Source organism: Rhinopithecus bieti, unplaced genomic scaffold, assembly GCF_001698545.2.
Source record: "Rhinopithecus bieti isolate Rb0 unplaced genomic scaffold, ASM169854v2 scaffold_2432, whole genome shotgun sequence".
Classification (NCBI taxonomy): Eukaryota; Metazoa; Chordata; class Mammalia; order Primates; family Cercopithecidae; genus Rhinopithecus; species Rhinopithecus bieti.
Genome location: NW_016804136.1, coordinates 4,449,904 through 4,473,261, shown reverse-complemented (window position 1 = coordinate 4,473,261; position 23,358 = coordinate 4,449,904). Strand labels below are relative to the sequence as shown.

At 44.9% G+C, this 23,358-nt stretch overlaps 1 protein-coding gene across 1 annotated transcript in view; it reads right to left on the bottom strand.

Annotated features, from left to right (window-relative positions):
• The window catches only part of ITGA9 (integrin subunit alpha 9), a 121,620-nt gene that overhangs the window by 23,824 nt on the left and 74,438 nt on the right, over positions 1–23,358 (bottom strand). Inside the window, 7 exon segments of the mRNA XM_017865735.1 lie at positions 400–490; positions 5,442–5,536; positions 7,165–7,270; positions 10,890–11,027; positions 15,698–15,766; positions 18,401–18,486; positions 21,189–21,318. Coding sequence (XP_017721224.1) covers positions 400–490; positions 5,442–5,536; positions 7,165–7,270; positions 10,890–11,027; positions 15,698–15,766; positions 18,401–18,486; positions 21,189–21,318 — 715 coding nt within the window.

Below are 23,358 nucleotides of genomic sequence, written 5' to 3'. Positions count from 1 at the left end.
TGGGGGCATGTGGAGGGGTGGGGGATGCTGCTCCTTTTCCCGCCCAGAGTAAGAAGCCTTTGAATGTGGTTAAAAACAAAGGAAAACATGAGGTTTCACTATTCACCATTTTAGATGTGGCCAGTGCGATTTTTCGTCATTAGAATCACTGCCACAAAACCACTATAAAATCCACCCTCCTGGTGCTAAGCCCTTCAGAGTAGATCATTTTAAAACCCCAAAATAAATGTCAACATTATTTTCACCTTAAAATTGAACACCAGGCAAAACACCCTATTCTATCGTGTGAATTGTCGTAATTCTAAATAGATGTGATGATTGCTAACCAGACAGAAAATTATTCTACTTCATGCATTTATCTTCATTTATCTCACATGCCTTTAAAGAAAAACAGCTTACCAGGATAGCCATTTCCATCCATATCAATGCCTCCCGATATGGACTGACCAAACATCCGGAGCACTGGATTTATCTTCCGCCCAGACAGTTTCTGAAACAGATAATAGAAAAATGGAGTCACAGGAAAAGACCACTGTCACAAATAAGAACTGTGACTGCTTTATTCCAGCTTCTCTTGACACTCGGTCTTAAAGTTGTTGAAAGAAAAAAAAAAAAAGTAATCCTAATGTGATCAGCAAGTCTTTAGCAGACAGTTGAAGACCACACACTCCTTTATTACCACTTGCCTTGGCAAATGTCATCATTTAATTTTCTTTCTAAGTTCTGTGCTAATGAAAAAAATCCACCTAGACTACCATGATAATGTTTTGACATGCTGAAGTTCAAAATGGATACAGTTTAACTTCCATTCCTAATGGAGGTTCTGTTTGTTTTTACACAGGTGTAGCTGGCTGAAATTCTAAGAACATATTTAGCTTATATCTTTCTTCCCAAATATGTACTAAATATTTAATACTCTCCTCCTAAGAGGCACACATTACAGAGTCTTTCCCTAGACAGACAGGTAATTAACATGTCTAGCTGGAAAAGATGGCCATGTGGAAACTACCTCTCCGTCCAGTCAACCAGAAGATCTATAGATTCTGGAGCTTCACAGACAGGAGTGAACAGTTTTACCTAGTAAATCTAGAACTCCATGGTCCTTAACCTTCTTAAACTGTAGGAAATCAAAACAACTCGGCTAAAGAAGATGCCCTCCCCTCTAGAAAACAGCCCCCTCAACCAACCGGAGTTCGCAACTTCACCATGGGACACGCTAGCATCTATGCTTACTTTATATGTTTTTTAAAAACGAAACTTTCTCTCTTTTTTTTTTTTTTTTTTTTAAGAGATAGAGTCTTGCTCTGTTGCCCAGGCTAGAATGCAATGGCACAATCATAGCCCACTGCGGCCTCAAACCCCTGGGTGTAAGTGATCCTCCTGCCTCAGCCTTGCAAGTAGCTGGGACTACAGGCATGCTCCAATATACCCAGCCGTTTTACTTTTTTGTCAGACGGGGTCTTGCCATGTTGCCCAAGCTGGTCTCAAACTCCAAGCCTCGAACAATGTTCCTGCCTCAGCTTCCCAAGGAACTGGGATTACAGCCACTACTCCTGGCTGTGCCTACTTTTTATTCACCATTAAGTTCATCACACATCCACACAGGCAGCACTGATTCAGCAATATTTATTGTACAAACAGCCCTTGTCACACTGAAGCTGTGCATCAACATTCATGTGGCGCAGTTCCTCACAAAGATACTGAACTTCTTGAATCAGAAAAGTCCCATCTTCTGGGATCTGACCTACTCTTTCTGCCTTTATCTGCATGGTCCCCAGGGGAGGCTTACTTCCTGATGCCCTCACTGTGGAGGACAAGAGAAATGCTTTGTTTTCGAAGTACAACAGAACCAGGTTTACCAGCTATCTAGGGGCTCCCTTTGACTTTCTTTCCTTATCCTTCTCTTTCCTGAGTCATCCTGCAGAGAAGTCACGAAGGCAGGGAGGGGGTACTTTCCACAGGATCTACAGATGGAGGCACGAAGGATGCCCCCTGACCCCCAGCAGCTGATAACTGCAAATTACCCTCCTAGAAGTGATCAGAGAAGGCTGTTTGCCATCCTTGGTTAAGCCATCCAACAGGAAATGTGCAAGCACCAAAGTACAAATCAGAACACTGTAGGAAACACTGAAGAGAACCCTACATCCCACGTGGCTCTGTCTAAACAAACACGTATGTGTGTCTGTGCATTTCTTAAAAGCCACGTTTTGAAGCAGACCCTCTCAGCTCTGGGGTCCAAGAACTTTAGCAGCAGCCTGCCCCTGGATCTACATTTCTAAGGTATGCTGTGGCTGGGACGAGGGGGAGAGTGAAGGGGTGGTCCATCTGGGGGTGGTGATGCAGGCTTAAGTTATCCCACAGACATCTGCAGGCCATTATGCTATAAAGCCAAGAAGATAAGTCTGCCCAGTGCTAATAACCCTAAATGAAAACCAGGAGCCCTGGAAACCTCCGCTTGACCAGGTTTCTATGCAGTGTCCCTTTCAGCAAGAGAAGGATCACAGGAGCCGCCGTATGCCCAGAGGGCTCTTGCATTGGGAAAGGCACACAAGGATCTTAAAATCAACACTCTCTGTGGTAAACTCGAGAGAGAGTTAAAGAGCAATGTGGAAGAAGTGTGGGCCCTGATCTCACAATTTACCCAGCAGAAATAATACCAATCTGAGCCAAAGCAAAGTGATTCCATTGCCCAGAGTTCTTTCTGATTCCTTCCTCTAGTTCACCCACACAATGCCTGCTCTGTCCAGGACCTGGGCCTGCAAGAATCTGCCATTAAAAGATTTTTTTTTTTCCTTTTAAATCACTGCCCTTATCATACACATATTAGCAGCTTGGGAAAGTATAATCATAGTTGCTTCTTTCCCTTTTTTTCCTTAAAAGTCCCAAACCACTTCTCTTTGTCAAAGTAAAGGAGCCAGCCTGCATGCTGACAAAGGCAGGCTGGTCCAGCTGCTATCCCTGCTTCCTACTAAAGACACTCCATGCTAACCACAAGAGTTATACTGTGGTTCTCTGCAGGGATTCCACCCAGCAACCAAACAAAACACTGGAGGGCCCCGGAGGAGGGGAAGCCAGGGTCTCTCACAGGTTGCCTCACTGTGTGATTAGCTTCTGAGGTCCAGGAAAACAAGCTTCCCGGAGGATGCATGGAGAATGACCCTGACCGCTGCCCGAGCACGGGGCTCCTTGGGTGACTTTTAGCTTGTCACACTGGGAAGAGCATCAACGCCCCAGCCTAGGGCAGCTCTTGTGACTCAGATGTGGCCCCCAAACTGTGCCTAAAGCTCTCTTCCTCCTGCCTTGTAGGCTGAATCACCAAAGTTTATTAATCCCCTGTTATGTATTTCTAATGAAAAGAGGATGATCTGGATAGATAAATGCCCCTCAGAGAATGTACGCCTCGTGGCAAAATAGTTTCCATACTCGTAAGTTTTCCTACTGAGTTTCTGAGTGTTCCTTTTTGCAATGTGGAGTTGAGGATGGTGGTTACGATACAAGTTTCAGGCATCAGACTGGCAAAGATTCTGTGGCCATACTGCCACTTACGACCTTGGGCAAGTTAAATAACCTCCTTGGGGCGTAGTCACCTCATGGATAAATGGTGGATAATAAACGGACCCATCTTATATGGCTGCTGTGAGGATTAAGGGTAAAGAAAGGGCAGAGTAGGCACCCAAAAAACAGTCCCTCCTCTTCCCAGTGCCTCCCAAAGCCCTGTCTCCTGCAGGTGAGGCACTGAGCTCAGCAGGAGGCCAGCAGACAGGGGATCTGAGGCACCACTGACAACCAACCAACCCTCCACCCTTAACTAGTTTATCTCTATCTGCCACAGGACAATTATTCATGTAGAAGTTGTACTTGCATTTACATGCTGCCTCTTAAAATTAAAATACAAATATATACATATGAGTAGGAAGTAGTTAGCAAGGAAGTAGTTAGCATGTAATAAGTGTTCAATAAATAAATATTTGTTGATTAGAAATTTCTCAGTGTGTGTCCCCTTCTGTCTCTGACCCACTGGGAAAAGACCAGAGCCGGTGCCACTCCACATGCAGACATCCACAAATATCCTGACAATGCTTCTGCTGAGAGCATGACTTCCTTTTTTCCCATGGGCTGGGCTTGACACCATCAGCAAGATTGAACACCAAGCTGATACAGCAAAAAACAGAACTCACCACTTCCATGTTCCCAAGTATAGGGAGCAAGGGCAGAGTCCTAACTGGCTCCTAGTTTTGAGGCCAGCTGGGATGACAGCCTGTGATCAGTTTCAGGCCCCTCCACCATGGACCATTGTCCTTCTAGATTATATATTAAAACATATCCCTTTGCCTTAGCATAGATGGTTGACAAAGTAGTCACCAAAAAGAGAAAGCTTCCTTTCCTTTCTTTTTTTTTCTTTCATTTCTTTTTTTTTTATTATTATACTTTTAAGTTCTAGGGTGCAGGTTTGTTACATATGTATACATGTGCCATGTTGGTGTGCTGTACCCATTAACTCGTCGTTTACATTAGGTATATCTCCTAATGCTATCCTTCCCTCCTACTCCCTCCCCACAATAGGACCCGGTGTGTGATGTTCCCATTCCTGTGTCCAAGTGATCTCATTGTTCAATTCCCACCTATGAGTGAGAACATGCAGTGTTTGGTTTTCTGTTCTTGCGATAGTTTGCTGAGAATGATGGTTTCCAGCTGCATCCATGTCCCTGCAAAGGACATGAACTCATCCTTTTTTATGGCTGCATAGTATTCCATGGTGTATATGTGCCACATTTTCTTAATCCAGTCTGTCACTGATGGACATTTAGGTTGATTCCAAGTCTTTGCTATTGTGAATAGTGCCACAATAAACATACGTGTGCATGTGTCTTTATAGCAGCATGACTTATAATTCCTTTGGGTATATCCCCAGTAGTGGGATGGCTGGGTCAAACAGTATTTCTAGTTCTAGATCCTTGAGGAATCGCCACACTGTTTTCCATAATGGTTGAACCAGTTTACAGTCCCATCAACAGTGTAAAAGTGTTCCTATTTCTCCACATCCTCTCCAGCACCTGTTGTTTCCTGATTTTTTAATAATTGCCATTCTAACTGGTGTGAGATGGTATCTCATTGTGGTTTTGATTTGCATTTCTCTGATGGCGAGTGATGATGAGCATTTTTTCTTAGATAAATGGCTCTAACTCTGAGTAAGAGTTGAAAATCTTCTTTAAGAAAAATGCACCCCTGAGTGTGAGCAAATTTGGGATTCTAAGAATTTTTTTTTTTTTTTTAGTATTTAATAAGCAATATTAATTGTATCTTTCACAAAAGGGTAGGAAGGCCAAGGCAAGAAAAATGTTTTTCTTTGTACCTCCAGGGCATGGTGCATAATGAAGGTTCCAAACATGTTTGTTGAATGAATGTATGAATAGTTGCCATATCACTCTCACACCAATTACCATTGAGTACTGCGGGACTATCCCACTGGCATCACCATGATAGATATAGACCGCCCCTGCGAAGTCGTCCTCCTTGGGTGCACCAATGGCCACATCTGAGGGTAGAAAAACAGCTATGGGTTAAAAAGCCACATTAATAATATAAGTGCAGTTTCCCTAATTCTGGTTATCATGTCTGAGTCCCTGGATACCAGAAATTATTAAGTTGTTGATGGTCAAGCATTAATTTAGGCACATGATCCCTTAGCAGAAAAAAAAAAAAAACGGCCAGGTGTGGTGGCTCACGTCTATGATCCCAGCACTTTGGGAGGCCGAGGCAGGCAGGTCATCTGAGGTCAAGAGTTCAAGACTAGCCTGGCCAACATGGTGAAACCTCATCTCTACTAAAAATATAAAAATTAGCTGGGCATGGTGGCGCACGCCTGTAGTCTCAGCTACTCTGGCAGCTGAGGCAAGACAATTGCTTGAACCCGGGAGGCGGAGGTGGCAGTGAGTTGAGATTATGCCACTGGACTCTAGCCTGGGCAACAGAGTGAGATTCCATCTCAAAAAAAAAAAAAAAAAAAAAAAAATAGTACAGTGAAAACTATAGAAGCTGATTGAGAAGAGTTTAGTTCCAAAAAAGTTTCTACCTTATGCTCATAAGAAAAACCACTGACCCATCCAATAAAAGAAATGCAAATATAAACTACCTGCTCTAATTTCCGTCAGGGAGAATTCCATAGACAATGGCTATTGCATAACTGAGAAAGTCTGAGGTCCTGGATAAAGGACTATTCCTTATTATTATTTGATAATAAATCCATTCCTGGATAAAGGAAATGTACAGAGGGCATTCACTTCACAGACAAAAAACAACATTACTCTCACAAACTGGCAACTCCTAGAACAAAGCCTAGATCTTTCTAACTTTATTTCCTTGCTTCTAACAAAGTCATGTGTCTGCAGAAGTGAGGCCAAGCGGGAGGAAAATGAAGCCTTCTGTAGCCAGTGGTAGGAGGATCAAAGACGTCTGGATGGCTGGCCTGGGCAAGGGTTGCCCCACCTCCACCACCATATACCCTGGTGACATGGCTGCTCCACCTCCCGATGTCCTTCTGCTGTGTATGCAGGGAGGCGAAGAGGCTCAAACAAGCCAGAGAGAGAGGCCAAGAGGCTGTGAGGAATACTGCTGTCCAAACAGACCTAAACATTAGGTACATATGCCTCCATGCCTCCCAAGACACACACACACACACACGTGCACTCGCAAAAGGCAACCCAGCTGCTGCTATAATCAGGCAGAAGATGTCTGGGTTTCTAATTCTCTCCTCACTCATTTCCCCATCAACGTGGTAGAGCATCATGGAGCATCAAAGGCTCAGAAACAAGGAGAGTTGATGGCAGGATGAAGCTGTTCAAAGTTCTCTGCCATAAGAAGTCCCAAATGAACCAGCCCCAAGGTTTGCTTCCACTGCAAACAACAAAGAACACTGAGCTGGTGAGAAGGGGTTATGCAGAGACAAAACTCCAGTGGGCTGGAAGCTTGGCCCTATGTGTCTACACAGAGAGCACCTGTAAATGTGTCCTCTCTCCCTACAGCACACTGATGGGCCTTGGGAGTGGGCCAGTAGACCCAGGAGCATGTCACTAGAGATGGACAGTCAGCGGGCAGGCTGACCCTCTGAAGCAGAGCAGCATGCTGCACCTGGAGGGGCTCCACGCACCAGGAACACTCACTCACCTGGGAACCCATCGTCATCCAGATCGTCTAGGCTGGCAATGCTTTCTCCAAAGTGCGCATTGTAGGCGCCATCCCCGGTCAGAGCCAGCTGCTCCTCGAGGGCTCCCTGGGAAACAGGATGGAGGAGAAAATGGAAAACAAAACAAAAACAAACAGAACAAACAATAAAAATCAATAAAAAACCAGAGCTTGAATGCTGCCCTGCTAGAGCATACTCATCGACAGGAAACATCTGGGCAGAATTACAGGAACCCAAATTTCTCTCTCCTGCTGGCAAAATGAGTCCCTTTTACCTGCTTAGCAGGATGGTCTTCCATAGCCTGAGATGCATTTTTGAGGGAAGGAGAATGTCACGGTAGCCAATGACTACACTCCCGCTTGTCCTAATGCTCTACACACAAGCAAACCTCCCTACCCACCTGTCCCCGCTGTGCTCTCCGCATCCTTAAGGTATAGCAATTTTTCCCCAATGTTGTTTTAAAAGGGTATACATTTTTCTATTTTTTCTTTCCTGTGTCTTTTGGTACAAGTTTATAAAGCTGTTTTGCAAAGTGCGTGTATGAGTTATCTTGATAGAGGGAGTCATGGTTCAGAAAATCCAAGCACCCAGTCGTTCTTGGCCAGGGGGTGGCTGTGGTGGCAGACGTCACTGTGCCTGTTATTCATGCATGGCTCAGGTATGAATTTCCTGAGAAAATACTAACCAACAGGGGCGGGGGTCAATGGTGTACAAAGGCAGGAAAAGTCATCTGACTTTGGGGGAAAAAGTCATACCCACTCTCACCCCAAATCACTGACACGTGAATACCAGAGTGATACAACGCAATCTGATGTCTTGAGGCATGAGAAGATTTATGCATTCCCCAGTCCAGAGGCAGTCTGGGCCCACTATATCCCACAGGCCATCCTGCGAGTGTCTGGCTTTTATCATGACCAAGTCTTCTTTCTCACTGTCAACACAATTTACAACTTGAAAACAGTCAAGGTGAGATTTCTTGGGTGAATGAAACCTCCACCCCAAAACACAAATATGCATTAATTTCTTTCTTTCAGTGTCGTGGGGAAGAGGAGAGGAACACCAGCAACTGATTCCTTCTATGTACCAGGCACTGTACAGCCAGCTCCTCATTCAAATCACACAATGACTCCATAAGGAAAATCTTATGATGCCTCTCACTTCACAGATGAGGAAATTGGGCCACCAATTTCAAGCCATTTGTCCACATCACACAGGCTAGCACATGGCAAAACCAAGATTCAAACTCAGGTCCACCTTGCTCCAAAGTCAGCACTTTTTCCTCTCCTCCACGCTGCCTTCTGATCTTTATTCAGATGGCTACGTTCAACAGAAATGAGAATACTCTGGTACTTAGAATAACCACACAACATCAAGAAACACTGGTTGGCAGGAGAGGGTGTAGGCGCATCATGCCCAGTGGAGGCCTGGGGCAGTTCTTGTGCTTCAAGAGTCCACCTCCTGATTTAGACACACAGTCTGGCTGTTGGACCTGACTCCTACACAAATGTCTCAGTCTCCTGCAAATATAATGGCAGACACCACTGAATGCCCACGGCACTCATCTATTTAATGTCCCCCTGATTTCTCCCTGCACCCTGCCCTGACCTCCTAGAATGTCAGTGGGGATGCAGGTGCTAAGGGTTCCTGCAACAGGTACCAATAAGCACCTTCCCTCGCAGGTATTTTATTTTTTTTAGACACAGAGTCTCGCTTTCTAGCCCAGGCTGGAGTGCAGTGGTGCAATCATATCTCACTACCACCTCAAACTCTAGTGCTCAAGGGATCCTCTCGCCTCAGCCTCCTGAATAGCTAGGATTACAGGCAACCACCACTGCACCTTGCCTGTTGGCAATGGTGACTGATTGACTAACTGATTGACAAGGTCTCACTCTGTCACCCAGGCTGGAGTACAGTGGCTCACTGCAGCCTCCACCTCCTGGGCTCAAACAATCCTTCCACCTCAGCCTCAGCTGGGACCACAGGCAAGCACCACCACACCTGGCTAATTTTTTGTGTGTTTTTAGTAGAGACATGGTTTCACCATGTTGACCAGGCTGGTCTTGAACTCCTGGCCTCAAGTGATCCTTCTGCCTTGGCCTCCCGAAGCCTCCCTGGTTTTAGATCTGCCTTCCTGAAAAGCCTGAAAACCTCAGAGGCAACATAAGGCTCTAACAGTCCCTGGCTCTCCTTTCACTGTTTCCTTCCTTTCTGGCATCTGCTCACTTAGTTATAGTTAAACCTCTGCCCTCTCCTAACTGGGATACCTAGCATCTCAGTCACTGCTTAATAGTATACTTTGACTGATTTTTTTTTAATATGAGATTATATTCTTACTATTTGGATAAAGATAAAACTAAACATCTACCCAGAGAGCTGTCACTCATATTCTCTATGTATTTGGCATATTTCTGAGGACTGGTTATACATGCAGTTTTCATCCCATTTTCCACTGATTATCTCATAAGCATTTTCTCATGTTAGATAAAAGGTAGGCGGCACCAGAATGTTTTCATTGAACCACGTCACTCTTGTTGAATACTTGCACTTGAATACTGGTACTTCCAGATCCTGAAAAGACTGCTTTCTCACTGGTCTCCTGCCTCCATGATGCACTGCTGTCCCCCAGCCCAGCCCCCACTCACCCACCCTCCATTAGCTACAGAGGGCCAGAGGCACCTTTCTGTCCATGTCACGTCCCTTTCGTGGTTCTGCAGAATAGGGGACATCAAGATTATTGGTCGAGAGTGGTGGCTCACATTTGTAATCCTAGGGAGGCCAAGGAGAGCAGATCACTTGAGATCAGGAGTTTGAGACCAGCTGGGCCAACATGGGGAAACCCCATCTCTACTAAAAACACACAGAAAAGTAGCCGGGTGGGGTGGCAAGCACCTGTAATCCCAGTTACTTGGGAGGCTGAGGCAGGAGAAGAGCTTGAACCCAGGAGGCAGAGGTTGCAGTAAGCCGAGACTGCGTCACTGCACTCCAGCCTGGGTGATGGCGTGAGACTCTGTCTCAAAAAACAAAAAACAAAAAAGAAAACAAGATTATGGCTCCCATGCAGTCCCTCGACCCCCCATGCTGAAGTGAGTGGTGACACCACCTCACACCCCAACCCACTTGCCCAGTTTCGCACTGGGAGCTCTGCTCCAGCCCACCCTGCCTGTCTGCTAACTCCTACTCCTTCTTCAAGATTCCCCAGCCATTGTGTCCTCCTCTGCTTCCCTGGGAAGATGTGCATATGCTCCCAGAGAGGTGGCATAACCTTGAGACACAAAGCATGCCAGCTCTGAAGCCAGCTTGCCTAGGTTCAAATCCCAGCCCCACTTCTTAGCTGTGTGGTTTTGGACACATTACCTAACCTCTCTGGGCCTCAGTTTTTTCACCTGAAAAATGGGCACCCTTGATACCATGTGTACATTGCATTGAAATCTCTCACAGAAAGCAGGAAGAAGAGTCCCTGGTACATAGTAAGCACTCAAAAGACAATTAAGATTCCTCCCTGGCCCTTGGGTGTGTGCAGTTGTAACTTTGTATATAACTTTCCATTAATGGACCATTGAGCTTATTCAAGACAGAAATCACATATTTTCATCTCCTCTGGGTAACACGGCCCCCAGTGCCCGCCTAGAGGGGTGCTCAGCCACTACTGGTTGGACAAATGTCCCTACCCCACACCCATCCACACGTTGTCCAGTATTGTACTCACATTTCCTCTGTTGATGTAGACAGTGACCTGTCCCTCGTCCCTGATCTCAGAAAACATGGGGGCCCCCACCAGCAGGTCAGAGAGGCCGTCCCCATTCAGGTCAACTGCGCACAAGGAGGAGCCGAAGTAAGAGCCCATCTGCAACCAAGTTGAGTTGCAACAAAGCATTCAGTGTCTGCTCTCACACAAGGATGCCCTCGCTTTCCTCCACCCCATTGGCTTTAGAAACATCCCTGAGAGGCTGGATGGCTATGCTGCCCCCTAAACCAGAATGCCTAGCAAAGAGTGGAAACCCTACTTCCAGCAGCAAGGCAGGGCCCCAGTCAGTGTGACCCAAAGTCCCCCATTCCTGGAGTCCTATCAAGGGGAAGATAAATAGATTGATGCCCAGAGAATGAGGTGCTGTTTTTAAAAATGCAAGCCGAGGATTCAAAGTTATGTTACAACCATAATAAAAATGCCCCTTATATCAGACATTTGACAAGGCCAAGCAAGTAGGAATATGAAATCTCACAACACAAGAAAGGCATGAAAATAAATGTTACATGGAGAAATAGGTTATTTTCTCCCGGTCCTATGCATAGCTAAAGGTTGGTTAGGAAGGCATGAGCTGAAGTGACAGAAAAAGGTACAACTTTTAAGACTGTTTGACTGATGAGGGAACAGAGCAAGATAATATTGACTTTTAATTATAGCTTAATTAGGAGTCTCAAACCCATATACCAACAGGATACAGGCAGCTGATATAACAGGCATAAGAAAAAAAATTCATGTGGCAAGTGACACTTGTCTTCCATGTCTACATAACAATAGGGACTGGTGGAGACTATGGCAAACTGAAGCCCACAAGCCTGGCTAAAGCAGCAACTTCTACCCAGGTGCAGCTAACTGCCACCAAGAGGAAGGCTGACCCAGAGAGGAGCAACCTTTGCATTTTCCAAAAGAAGCCAAAAATTTAAAACTTTATTTAAAGTACCAGTGTTTTAAATGCTCACAACTTCTTCATGCGTAAAAACAATAAACAAATGCTGCGCAAGCCAAACAAAATATATGTAGGCTGAATTCTTTCCAAAGGCTGTCAGTTTGCAACCTCTACTTAAAACAAAAAAGAAGAAGAAGGAGGCCGGGCATGGTGACTCACCCCTGTACTCCCAGCACTTTGGGAGGCACATGGATCACAAGGTCAGGAGTTCGAGACCAGCCCAGCCAACATGGTGAAACCCCGTCTCTACTAAAAATAAAAAAATTAGCTGGGCATGGTGGCAGGCACCTGTAATCCCAGCTACAAGGGAGGCTGAGGCAGAAGAATCGCTTGAACCTGGGAGGCGGAGGTTGCAGTGAGCCAAGATCGCGCCACTGTACTCTAGCCTGGGTGACAGAGCAAAGACTCTGTCTCAAAAAAAAAAAAAAGAAAGAAAGAAAGAAAGAAAAGAAAAGCATTATTCTTTTAAAATAAATGTTTTCTAATAACAGGCCCCTGGCTTGATGGACATGAACAAGTCTTTTCTTTTACTGTTGGAGTTTGTTGGCAGCTGACCCAGGGAGTTTGAGGGAAAGAGGTAAAGGACACTCCAATCTATTTCCTGCAGCTAACAGGATCACAGGAGGGCTTTGTAGTGGCCGCTCAGATATCCTTCCCCAGTGATATGCCAAGGCCATCTCCCTCCCCTCCGACTACCCATTCTCAAAGGAGAAAGGAACAGGAAAGGGTTGACATCACAGAGGGTGAGGAGGCAAGACATCGAGTTACCAGTCACTATTTCAGTGGCCTTGCCAATCTCCCCATCTGAGCTTTGGTAAAAGAAATCAGTAAGACACAGGCAAAGACCCAAAGAGCCAAGCTGCTGGCTGCACTCACTGGCTGAGCCCCAGGGGAACTGTTTGTTTCATTCCAAAGGACTATTTAATTTGGCATCTTCATCAATGTTAAATTAGAAATCTCTGTATGTGAAGTTTCCTACCTAAGTTTTGAAATACAAATGCTTCACATACTCCGTTAATTCAATACAACTTCAATATGGCAATGACATGCTTTGGCGTTAGCATCCAATGATCAGAGTCCCCATCAGCCTGGAAATGTGGAGATGTGTGTCTGTATTAACATCTGAACTGCACACATGTTGGTGATTTCTTATATGTATTATTTGGAGAAAGTCAACTAATAAAGACAAAAATCAGCTTTTTTTTGTTTTGGTGGGGTTTTTTTCTTTGTTTTTTCTTATGGGAAGCCAGGATGCAGAACTATCTGACCAAATTCTAGCCAAACGGAAGCAGAAGTGAACCGGTGGTTTGCTGAGTTAGAACTCTCCTGTCTATGTGGCTCTGGACATAGGGATAAAGCTAAAGGCATCCTTTGAAAGCCTGGGGTCATGTCCTTTTGTAGGAGGTAATAGAGAAGTCAGAAAGACATGAATGTCTCATTTCTTCTGGCAAGAAGCAGAATATGTTGTATAAAGAAAGGTCATGGCCTATTTCAAAAGCAGAACGATGATGACAGGATAAAGCTACTTGGAGATACCAGTAGAAGGAAGTGAAGGAAAGAGGGCTGTGAGTGAGTGGCAGAAAGAAGGGTTGCCTATGGAATGGTGCAAAGCTTAGGGCCAAAAGAGCCCTAAATAAAGAAAAAGTCAAACAGCTACGAAGCCAGGAAGTTGAATACCTGGGCCCCTCTGTCCCTTCTCAGGGAACCTGATGTATCTTGGTATGATAAGGACATCCAAGCAGACATTCAAGCTTGAACCTGTCCTGGAACTCAATGGCAGAAGTCTTCAGGAAGTTTGGACAAGTGGGTTCCCAGAGGTTAATCTCATCCTCCTTGCACCATCCACTCTCAGATCTACCCCACAAAACCTGATCAACTTGAGCACAGGTTGTCATCCAAATCAAGAGGTTTTCAAGGAGGAGAGAGGGCACAATTACAGACTGTTAATTACTTGAGGGCAATAGGCATTAACTGGGCCTCCCCAGGGCACAGACAACAAGGAGTAGGGCAGGGAAGGAAGAGCAGTTTGAGGGGCACAGCTACAGTTGAACACAAAGATACTCAGAAAATAGGGTGATGGGCACGTTTAAGTTCCACAATTCATTTTAAATAATCCTTGGCCAGGTGCGGCAGCTCATGCCTATAATCCCAGCACTCTGGGAGGCCAAGGTGGGTGGATCCCTTGAGCCCAGGAGTCTGAGACCAGCCTGGGCAACATGGTGAAACCCCATCCCTACAAAAAAAAAAAATTTGCTGGGCATGGTGGCGCATGTCTGTAGTCCGAGCTACTTGGAAGGCTGAGGTAGAAGAATGGCTTGAGTCCGGGAGGCAGAGGTTACAGTGAACCAAGATCACGCCATAGTGAGACTCGGTCTCAAAAAAAAAAAAAAAAAAGGAATCCTTTACCTTTAGGCTTTCAAACCCAGGTACATTTGAAGGGAAGAGGGAGATTGTTTCCATGCTAGATACATTCACCCATTTCTTATCTTCTGCAGAAGATCTAAAATGTTAGCCTTAGTTCCACGCACATCCCACTTGCTCTTTAGGACTCTCTTCTGTAAATCACAAATAGCACGGAGTTATTTGTTTTCTAACTTTAGGGGTGCTTGGAAAACCTTTTTGCAGAATGGCTCACAGTCATTTTCCAGTGCTGTTGCTTTGGGGTTTTGGAAATGTTAAAATAACACAAGCCAGCAGAGTTCTCAGGGGAAGGCAGAGCCATTCTGAGGAAAAATGCAAAACCAAGTTTGGTGATGCATTTTTCATTCAAAAGATAATGACAATTATATACTAAGCATACCTATTTGGATTGTTAAAATTGCAAAAAGGTCTACTTGAATGGGATTTTTGGAACTCGGAATATGATTCACCATCAGAACAACATGGAAGGATCCCAGGCTGGCATACAGCAGTTCTAACTCAGCAGGAACAGAATTGAGGAGGCACGTGGCCTCCTCCCATGTCTCGGACATCCTATGCTTCTTCCCAGATCCCACTAAGGCCTCTACCAAGACCAGCCTCCAAATTACCCCCACAGCTCCCAGCCTAAACTTGTGTCCCTTAGAGTAGTCAAGCTCAGCCCAACAGTCCTGCTGATCTAAGCCACACAAGAAGTGCATGACTGATAAGCTCATGAAAACTGTTGCTTATTAATAGCAGGACTCTCTAATTGGCTTAATTTTAGATGACAGGACAGTATAATGGAAACTTTCAGAAAGCAGAGAGAGGATTAGGGACAGGGTGGGGAGGACCCAGGCAGAGTAATCTCACCCAGGACTAACTTTAGGGCAGCACCCTGAGCTATTTCTGCTTCAAGGTTCTAAGAGGAATCAGGCAACCTGTGTTTGGATTTTCTCTGTGTGGCAACAGTCATCTTGGCAATGACAGTTGAGGGCTGAGGATTCAGGAAGTGGGTAATATTGGACTGGTAAGACAGGTTCAGTGAGAAGCACTTCTTGCTACCTGTACTCAGAAAGATCTGCTCTCCCTGGAAGTGGAGATATGTTGAGAAAGGATAGAGGCAGAGAGACAGGGCATGCAGTTGATGACAGTCTGAACTATGGACAATCTCTTAAAACTCTGTGCTGTAACTTGGCCACATATAACTCATCTTGCTACAGAATGTCTCCTAAAGCGAGTATGAATCCCATGAATGTACAGGTTACATGCACCGCTGAGAAGGTAAAGACACCAACAAGCAGATAGCACTGCCATATAAACATAGGGCACAGGTAGGGCCTTCTAACCAAGTTTCTATAAAAAGTACTGACTCCCACATGATCACATCTCTCAAATAAAAAATAGTCACTTATACCAAGAACCTCACCTTTTTACCTGATGCTTGAAAGATCTTAATTAAGGTGCCTGATCTTCGGTCAGCTCTGAAAATATAAACCTATGGAATGAAAAAAAAAATCTAGTTAGGATGAAATCAATGATCAAAGATATTTATCAGCATCCTCCTGGGAGTCCTATTTAAAAGCTTAAGGGCCAAGTGCACAGCAGATGTGCTTATGTTAGCTGACGATCATGAAGAAGTCAGCTGTCATTTTACCAACACTGCAAATAAAAGGGTTCTTCAACCCTGAGGCAGATATCACCTCCACTGCTCCTGAACCACACTGCTTATAAAAGCCATACACAATAAGACCCAAGGAGCTTCCAAATTACAAGTAAACAATTCAACTCTGAGAAAAAGCTAGTATTTTGTTTCTTGAAATATTTCCTTTATTCCTTTTTTTAAAATTAGTTGGTGGTATGGATTGGACTTTACTCCCAATAGGACTTTAACAGGCATTACAACAGAAGACAAAGGGATGGGTGGAGGTGAATACTGTAGACAAAGCAGTTTCCCAAAGCGATTTCACGTAATATTAGAGTTACGTGATCTGCCTAGGTAAATATGAGTTTCGTTTGGGAAATGTGGAGTTAAACATCAAGTAAATTCCTTGACTGTGGAACTTTTTAGAGCCTTTAGCATGTTCATGTGAACTATGCGTCTCCACTGCAAAGATGATCACTGACATTTAACTTCCTAAATGTACTTGACTATGGAAGTTCTTTTTTTCGGATTACAACTCGTGGGAAGAGTGTCTCATGAGAAACAGTGTAAGTAATCTTCCCATGAGATAAGGAACTGCCATCTTAGTGTGAGTGCTTTTGTGCCCTGACACTAGAATATCCAGCAAAATCCTGAAGGCCAGAGGTCTATTCTGCTGTCCTTGGGAATCAAGTCTGCACTAGCCCCAATCCCTGGGAATGTGGAATTGTCAGCAACTTTGTCACTATGACCAGTTTCCCCCATGCCTCTCAGGTGGTCTAACTGAAAGAGAAGCATTTTTATGTCCTTTATTAACTGGGTCCAGGATTCCCGCTGTCTGGCTCTATCAATTATAAGTACCATTCTCATCTTTTTAACTTTATCCCCTGCACCCCCCAGATAGCCAATGAGAGGGGTTTGCAGGGGGGTCGTCTTAAGACTTGACAGGGACTATGAAGTTCATCACAGTCATCTGAAGGGAAAACTACAAAACCAGAAGGTGTTTTCCGCAACTAGGGAGAAAAGAAAGCTGCTATCATTAGCATAGAGGCACCCGCATTACTGTGAACTAGAGGTAGGCATTTTTACCATTTCTACAGAGATGCCTGGTAGCCTGCAGCCACTCCCCAAGAAGACAACATCAATGCGAACAGCTCTCAGTGTTTCTTTCTCTACTATTAAGAGAAATTCATGCAACTCGGAAAGAACCACCTCCTTCTTGAGGTGATCGAAGGTCACCTGCTTGATCCCTCCTCCCTGCTGGCTCAGGGCCCTGGTTTATCTGGTTTCAGTTTCGGAGAACCTCTCTCCACAGCAACAATGTTAGGGAGGAGGGAGGCACATGCTCCAGAAAAGTGAGCAGTAGCTCCTAACCTCTGCCCAGGAGGATCCACAGAAATTACCCTTAGTCAAGCCTAGTCAACTGGAAAGTTCGTCAGCTCCCTGATCATCCTGACCTCCTGGCTGAAGGCTCCAATTACCAGTGGTCTCAGCTCATCTGGGCCAATCCAGAATTCAGATCTCACTTCTCCAAGCTCTGGGAGATGCGACCAGACTCTATCACAGGTCTACCCCTAGAGGCTGAGATCCAAAGTTCATTCCTCTGTTCACTCAGTCTTTCCCATCAGGCAACCTATGGAGCTTCTTAAAAATGCGGGTTCCTCGGGAGGCTGAGGCGGGAGAATGGCGTGGACCCGGGAGGCGGAGCTTGCAGTGAGCCGAGATCCGGCCACTGCACTCCAGCCTGGGCGACAGAGCGAGACTCTGTCTCAAAAAAAAAAAAAAAAAAAAAAAAAATGCGGGTTCCTGATCCATCTGTACCCACTCAATCTGGATTTCCTGTACCTTCATGATAAAGAACCAATGAGCACAGTTCACAATTCAGGCCCCTCAGAGGTCATTTTTTCCAAAGGAATTCAGACAGCCCTAGATCCAGGGGGTGGGTCTTTTGGCAGATACTGTAGTTTAGCGAAAGCCAGACCCACATATTTCCAGTCCAGCCTTTGGGCTCAACCAGTCTTGGGAACCCAATGTTCCTTCTAAAACACTGGGGGAAAAAATATGAGAATAATTTGGGGCATGAATAAAGCCTCAAAGGTATCTGGGACTAGACCTAGCTCCATTAAATCAAAGCCAAACTTGGGAAGGGTTTGGGATCTGAAGTTGGACAGCACTAAATGCCATTCTTTTGAAGGACACCATAAGGCCAGAGCTCAGTCTTAAAAATTACACGCACACACACGGTCAGCTGTGAAAAACCTCAGATGAGAGTGTGCAGGAAATGGAGAGTGTGAGTATACTCACACTCTAACTGAGCTTTCAAGGGAAACTTTCCAATGGAGTGGGGCAGTCAGGGGATTCCTCATCACCTGCCTACCAGCCACCCAGTAGAATGTTCAGGTCAATGTCAGCTGGTAAACCTCTGCACCAGGGACAGCATGCTCCCCTCTTCTGTCTGACCCCAGCTATTCCACAGACATTTCTCCTCACCTTGCCGATGCCTTTGTCCTGTGGGGCACCTCCTACCACATCAGTGGTGGACGCGTGAGAGAAGTGGCCAGCGGTCACTGCGTAGCCTGAACAGGATGGGCGGAAACCAAGCACAGGGTTGAAAAAGAAGGGAAGGGAAAAAAAAAACATCCATCAGAGGAAAATGTTTCTCAAGCATGCCCCCTACTCTTGGAACATAAACTACCAGGAAAAAAATGGCAGCTGTCAGCCTTCTCACGATTAAATGGCTCTCATCTCACAAAAAGTCATGTTCACAAGGACATCAGGGCAGGAAAGAGGGCTTTCTGAGTGTCTTCTTTGGGACAAGTACTGTATTAAATACTATATATCTGTTTTCTTCCTTTCAAGGCATAGTTTTCATACAGTAAGTTCACATATCTGACGTGTAAAACTCAATGAATGCACACATGAGCGTAGCCATGCAACCACCACCCAGATCAAGGAAGTGACTATAACTACAGAACCATAACCCCAGAGGGTTCCCTCATGCCCCTTCCCAGTCAGTACACCCCACACAGGTAGCCACTATTCTGACTTCTATCACCATATATTAGGTTTGCCTTTTCTTGAACTTCACACAACATAACATCTGTGACATTCATTCACATCGTTGAGTACAGCAGTGGTTTGTTTCTTTTTATTGTTGAGTAATATCCCGTTATATAAATATGTCATATGTTTATTCTGTTGCTGGGCATTTAGGTTGTTTCCAGGTTCGGGTTATTATGAACAAAGTTTCTACCAACATTTTTATGCATGTCTTTAGGTATCTCTTTCAGTCTGACAGCTTTATGAAGAAGGCATGACTGCTTCTTCCATTTTACAGATACAGAATTAGAAACACCTGTTAAACCACATGCCAAAGATCACACAGCAAGACTCAAATCCAATCTGTGTCTGCAAAGCCCTTGCTGTTAACCACAATCCCTTCTACAAGAAGGCAAAAGAAGCTGTCAGTGGGTGGGTGAGTAGATGCATGGTTGGGTAGATGCATGGGTGGATGGGTGGGAGGGTGGTCAGTGAAAAAATACACATGCAAAAGGAACCTAGAAACAAAGGAAAAGATTGCCTAAGCTTAGCCTCAATGTCTCCTGCTTTCTGAGAGCCTGGCTAGCAGGCTGAAAGCTCTCCTCCGGCCAGCATAAATCCTATACAGGCCGGCATATAATCCCCAAACTTGTCATCACCCTCTAACCCTAATGTGATTGCAAGTTGTTTGAGTTTGGCGATGACATCATATCATGATCAATTCTTCCTCACCATGTGCCTGATTTCTCTGACTGGAGATTGATAGTGCCTAAGAGTATTCTGAGTGAGATCAAAGCCTGAACTGATCCTTGATAATCCCTGCAGCTGATAAGAGCCTCTAATGTGTATACAAGGAGAAACCACAGGCCCTAAGCTTCAAAGGAGCTGTCTTAGACCCCAAACCCATCATCCAAACTGGACTTTCTTCTGCCCTCTCTTCATTCCCTGATTCAATAAATATGTGTTGAGTTCCTACCATACACAAGGCACTATACTATACCAAGTCTGGGAAATGTGAGACAATCTCACATTTTGTGCTCCCAGCCCAGTGAGAGGTACCGTACCAGTGCTAGGTGCTCTCTCAGATGCACCCACAGGCAAGGCAGCTCAGCATTTAGACTCTGCACTCAGAAACCACAGGTTCATACCCCAATTTTGCTACTTAGGAGCCATGTGACCTTGGTAAGATGTATAACTTCTTTGCTCCTCAGTTTCTTTATCTATAAAATGTAGATAAAAATAGCTACTTCATAAGGTTGTTTCAGAAATTAAAAGAAATAATATGCAGAGCCTGGCATAGGGTAAATGCTTAATAAACAACAGTATTAGGCAGCTGAGTGCCTACAGTAGCAAACACCCCAAAGTAGAAGGATTGTTGGGTCTATACTACCCAGCAAAAAACTTGCAATTAGAAGGGAAAAGGCAAGTCAACAACTCCCTAATCCCATTTAACAAGAAGTTCCCAGTGATGCTATGCAAAAATGGAATCAGGGCCTTTCCCTGTAAGTTACGTGTCATGAGCGTGAAAGAGCATTGTGTGTCATCAATAGGCCTTCCTAAATTTAGCTTCATTTTCAATCCGGAATTATAGCATTTAGGGCATGAATTAAAGAAAATAGTCTTGTAATTGTCATCTACACAAGCAAAGACAGCCTATGTCTCTTCTTAAATTGGCATGGACCTTGCCCCAGTGTCATTCTGCCTGATAGCTAAATTAAATTGTGTCTATCTTCTTTCCCGAAGATTGAAAGACTTAAGAAAATAAGAGATATTTTTCTGAGCCTTTAATTAACCTTCAGCATTAGGTTGCCATCTGTCATGATAATTTCTAGTTCTTATCTTTCTATTTGCAACCAGTTTTATGATCAGAATGCAAGGACTCCTTCCAAAGGGACACCCAAGGAAAATCAAGACTCCATCACACTCATTTGTACCTGACCATCTGAACTTCGACAATTGATAAAATGAGAAAATAAAATGTTTATTTCCCTGGAGGTTCAACTGTCAGCTCTTCAATTAAAGCATACAGTTTTAATTCAGTTCCCTCCTTGGTTTTCCTCTCTACCTTCTGTGTGTGGAGCTAGATGTGAAGATGCCCTGGCTAAAGATGTAAGTCATTAGAACAACAGGCGTCAAAGCCAACTAACTCCTCTTTCCAACAATAAAGCAATAATTTGTGAATCTGGTGGGAATCACACCCATTTCCCCTTTCTTACCTGTTCTCTCCCCGAGTACTCACCCAGGTAGGTGTACCGCCTGTTCATGATCACTTCATCGTTCAGTTTTAAGTATGTGTTGTCAGTAAGGTTCAGCACTTTGACGGTTCCAGCCCAATAAAATGACCCTGGGGCACCCATCACCACCAGCTCCTACCAAAAAGAAATCCAATGGTAAGCAGAGAAGGAAGTGAGGAGGGGAGAGGAGGGGAGTGCAGTGAGAACCACAGTCACAACAAAGGAGAAATTCCTCACACCAATAACTTTTTTTCCCCCGCTAAGCAACAAAAACACATTTCACCAGATTCACCAGCATTATGGAATCTATTATACAGATGGGATTATCAGAACTAAAGATGTGAAGAGACTGAGCAAGGTGACAGAATTCACAACAGGCCAGGCCCCTATTCTATCCACAATGAGACCACACACATTTCCTCAACTTTACATCAGGCTCTAACAAAGAAATGACAAACAGCTGACATTGACCTCAACCACAGACTCTGGGGAGCACCACTCATGAAAAGCAGCAAGCATTACCGCACCCTGCCTGGACTTCAGGCTCACCATCCAACAACTCCCCCGCCCTGATGCGTGGCAAGAGGACACTGTGCACTAGTACTCCAGGGAATCCCCTCCAAACCACACTCAAGACCCTCTCAGGGACGTTCTAGAACATGGTTTTCCGATCATTATGGTCTACTGTAAACTTGGAAGAACAAAACCAAGAGACCAGAGAGGTCAACTAAGGAAGGACACAAACTGGAAGAGAAGACCGCAGGCAGCAAAAGACATATCACTGTTAAAAATGGACTCAAGGCCGGGTGCAGTGGCTCACGCCTATAATCCCAGCACTTTGGGAGGCCAAGGCGGGCGGGTCACTTGAGGTCAGGAGTTTGAAACCAGCCTGGCCAATGTGGTGAAACCCTGTCTCTACTAAAAATACAAAAATTAGCCGGGCATAGTGGCACATGCCTGTAATCCCAGCTACTCAGGAGGCTGAGGCAGGAAAATTGCTTGAACCCAGGATGTGGAGGTCTCAGCGAGCCAAGACTATGCCACTGCACTCCAGCCTGGGCGACAGAGCAAGACTCTGTCAAAAAAAAAAAAAACCCAGACTCAAGAACATAAGAGGTTCAACATACAGCTGTCTTCAGCATTTAGATCGGTGGAAATGGTCAACAGGCCTGACAGTATGTTGGTACCGCAGAACCATCACCAATGCTGATGATAACCCTAAGTTCCCAGAAATGATTTGGTTACCCAAGGAAGTCAGCACAGATATCTGCTGGGGTTTTCCCCTGGGTGATAAGATAATGGGAACCAATCAATGCATCCCCTGCACTCTCATTCCTAAAGTTTATTTCCTTTGTATTTTTCCAAATTCTAGACCAGACTGTTTTCCAAGAGTGTAGGACTCAGACAAAATTCAACACTACCCACTCTTTCAACCACATTAGGGTCCTCTCCTGCCACTGCCTCCTCAGACTGCATGCCTAGGACACTCTAATTCTGGTCTTCAGAGCTCCCTCTGCTCTTTTTATCTACATCTGTGCAATGCCCTCATACTTCCTCTGCTTGTGTAACCCTTTCGCAGTATTCAAAACTCAGTTGAAATATAGGTGAATCCTAGACCAAATGTTGATGAGAAAAAAATGACTCAATTCATAGGAAGTTCTAGAATCAGCAAAACCAATCCACAGTGATGGAAGTCAGATCGGTGGGTGCCCAGAGTAAAGAGGAGGAGCATTGTCTGCAAAGGGGCATGAGGAACTTTCCGAAGTGATGTTCTCATTTTCATTCAGGCAGAGACAACATGGTATACACATTTGTCAAAACTCATCGAACTCTGCATTTAAAATAGTGTATTTTATTGTACGTATTAATATTTTTAATAATCTTCATTTTTTTTAAATTCCAGAACAGGGGGTGGAGCAAGATGGCCAAATAGGAACAGCTCCAGTCTCCAACTCCCAGCGCAAGCGACACAGAAGACCGGTGATTTCTGCATTTTCAACTGAGGTACTGGGGCCATCTCAATGGGGAGTGCCGGACAATTGGTGCTGGTCAGCTGCTGCAGCCCGACCAGCGAGAGCTGAAGCAGGGCGAGGCATGGCCTCACCTGGGAAGCACAAGGGGGAAGGGAATCCCTTTTCCTAGCCAGGGGAACTGAAACACACAACACCTGGAAAA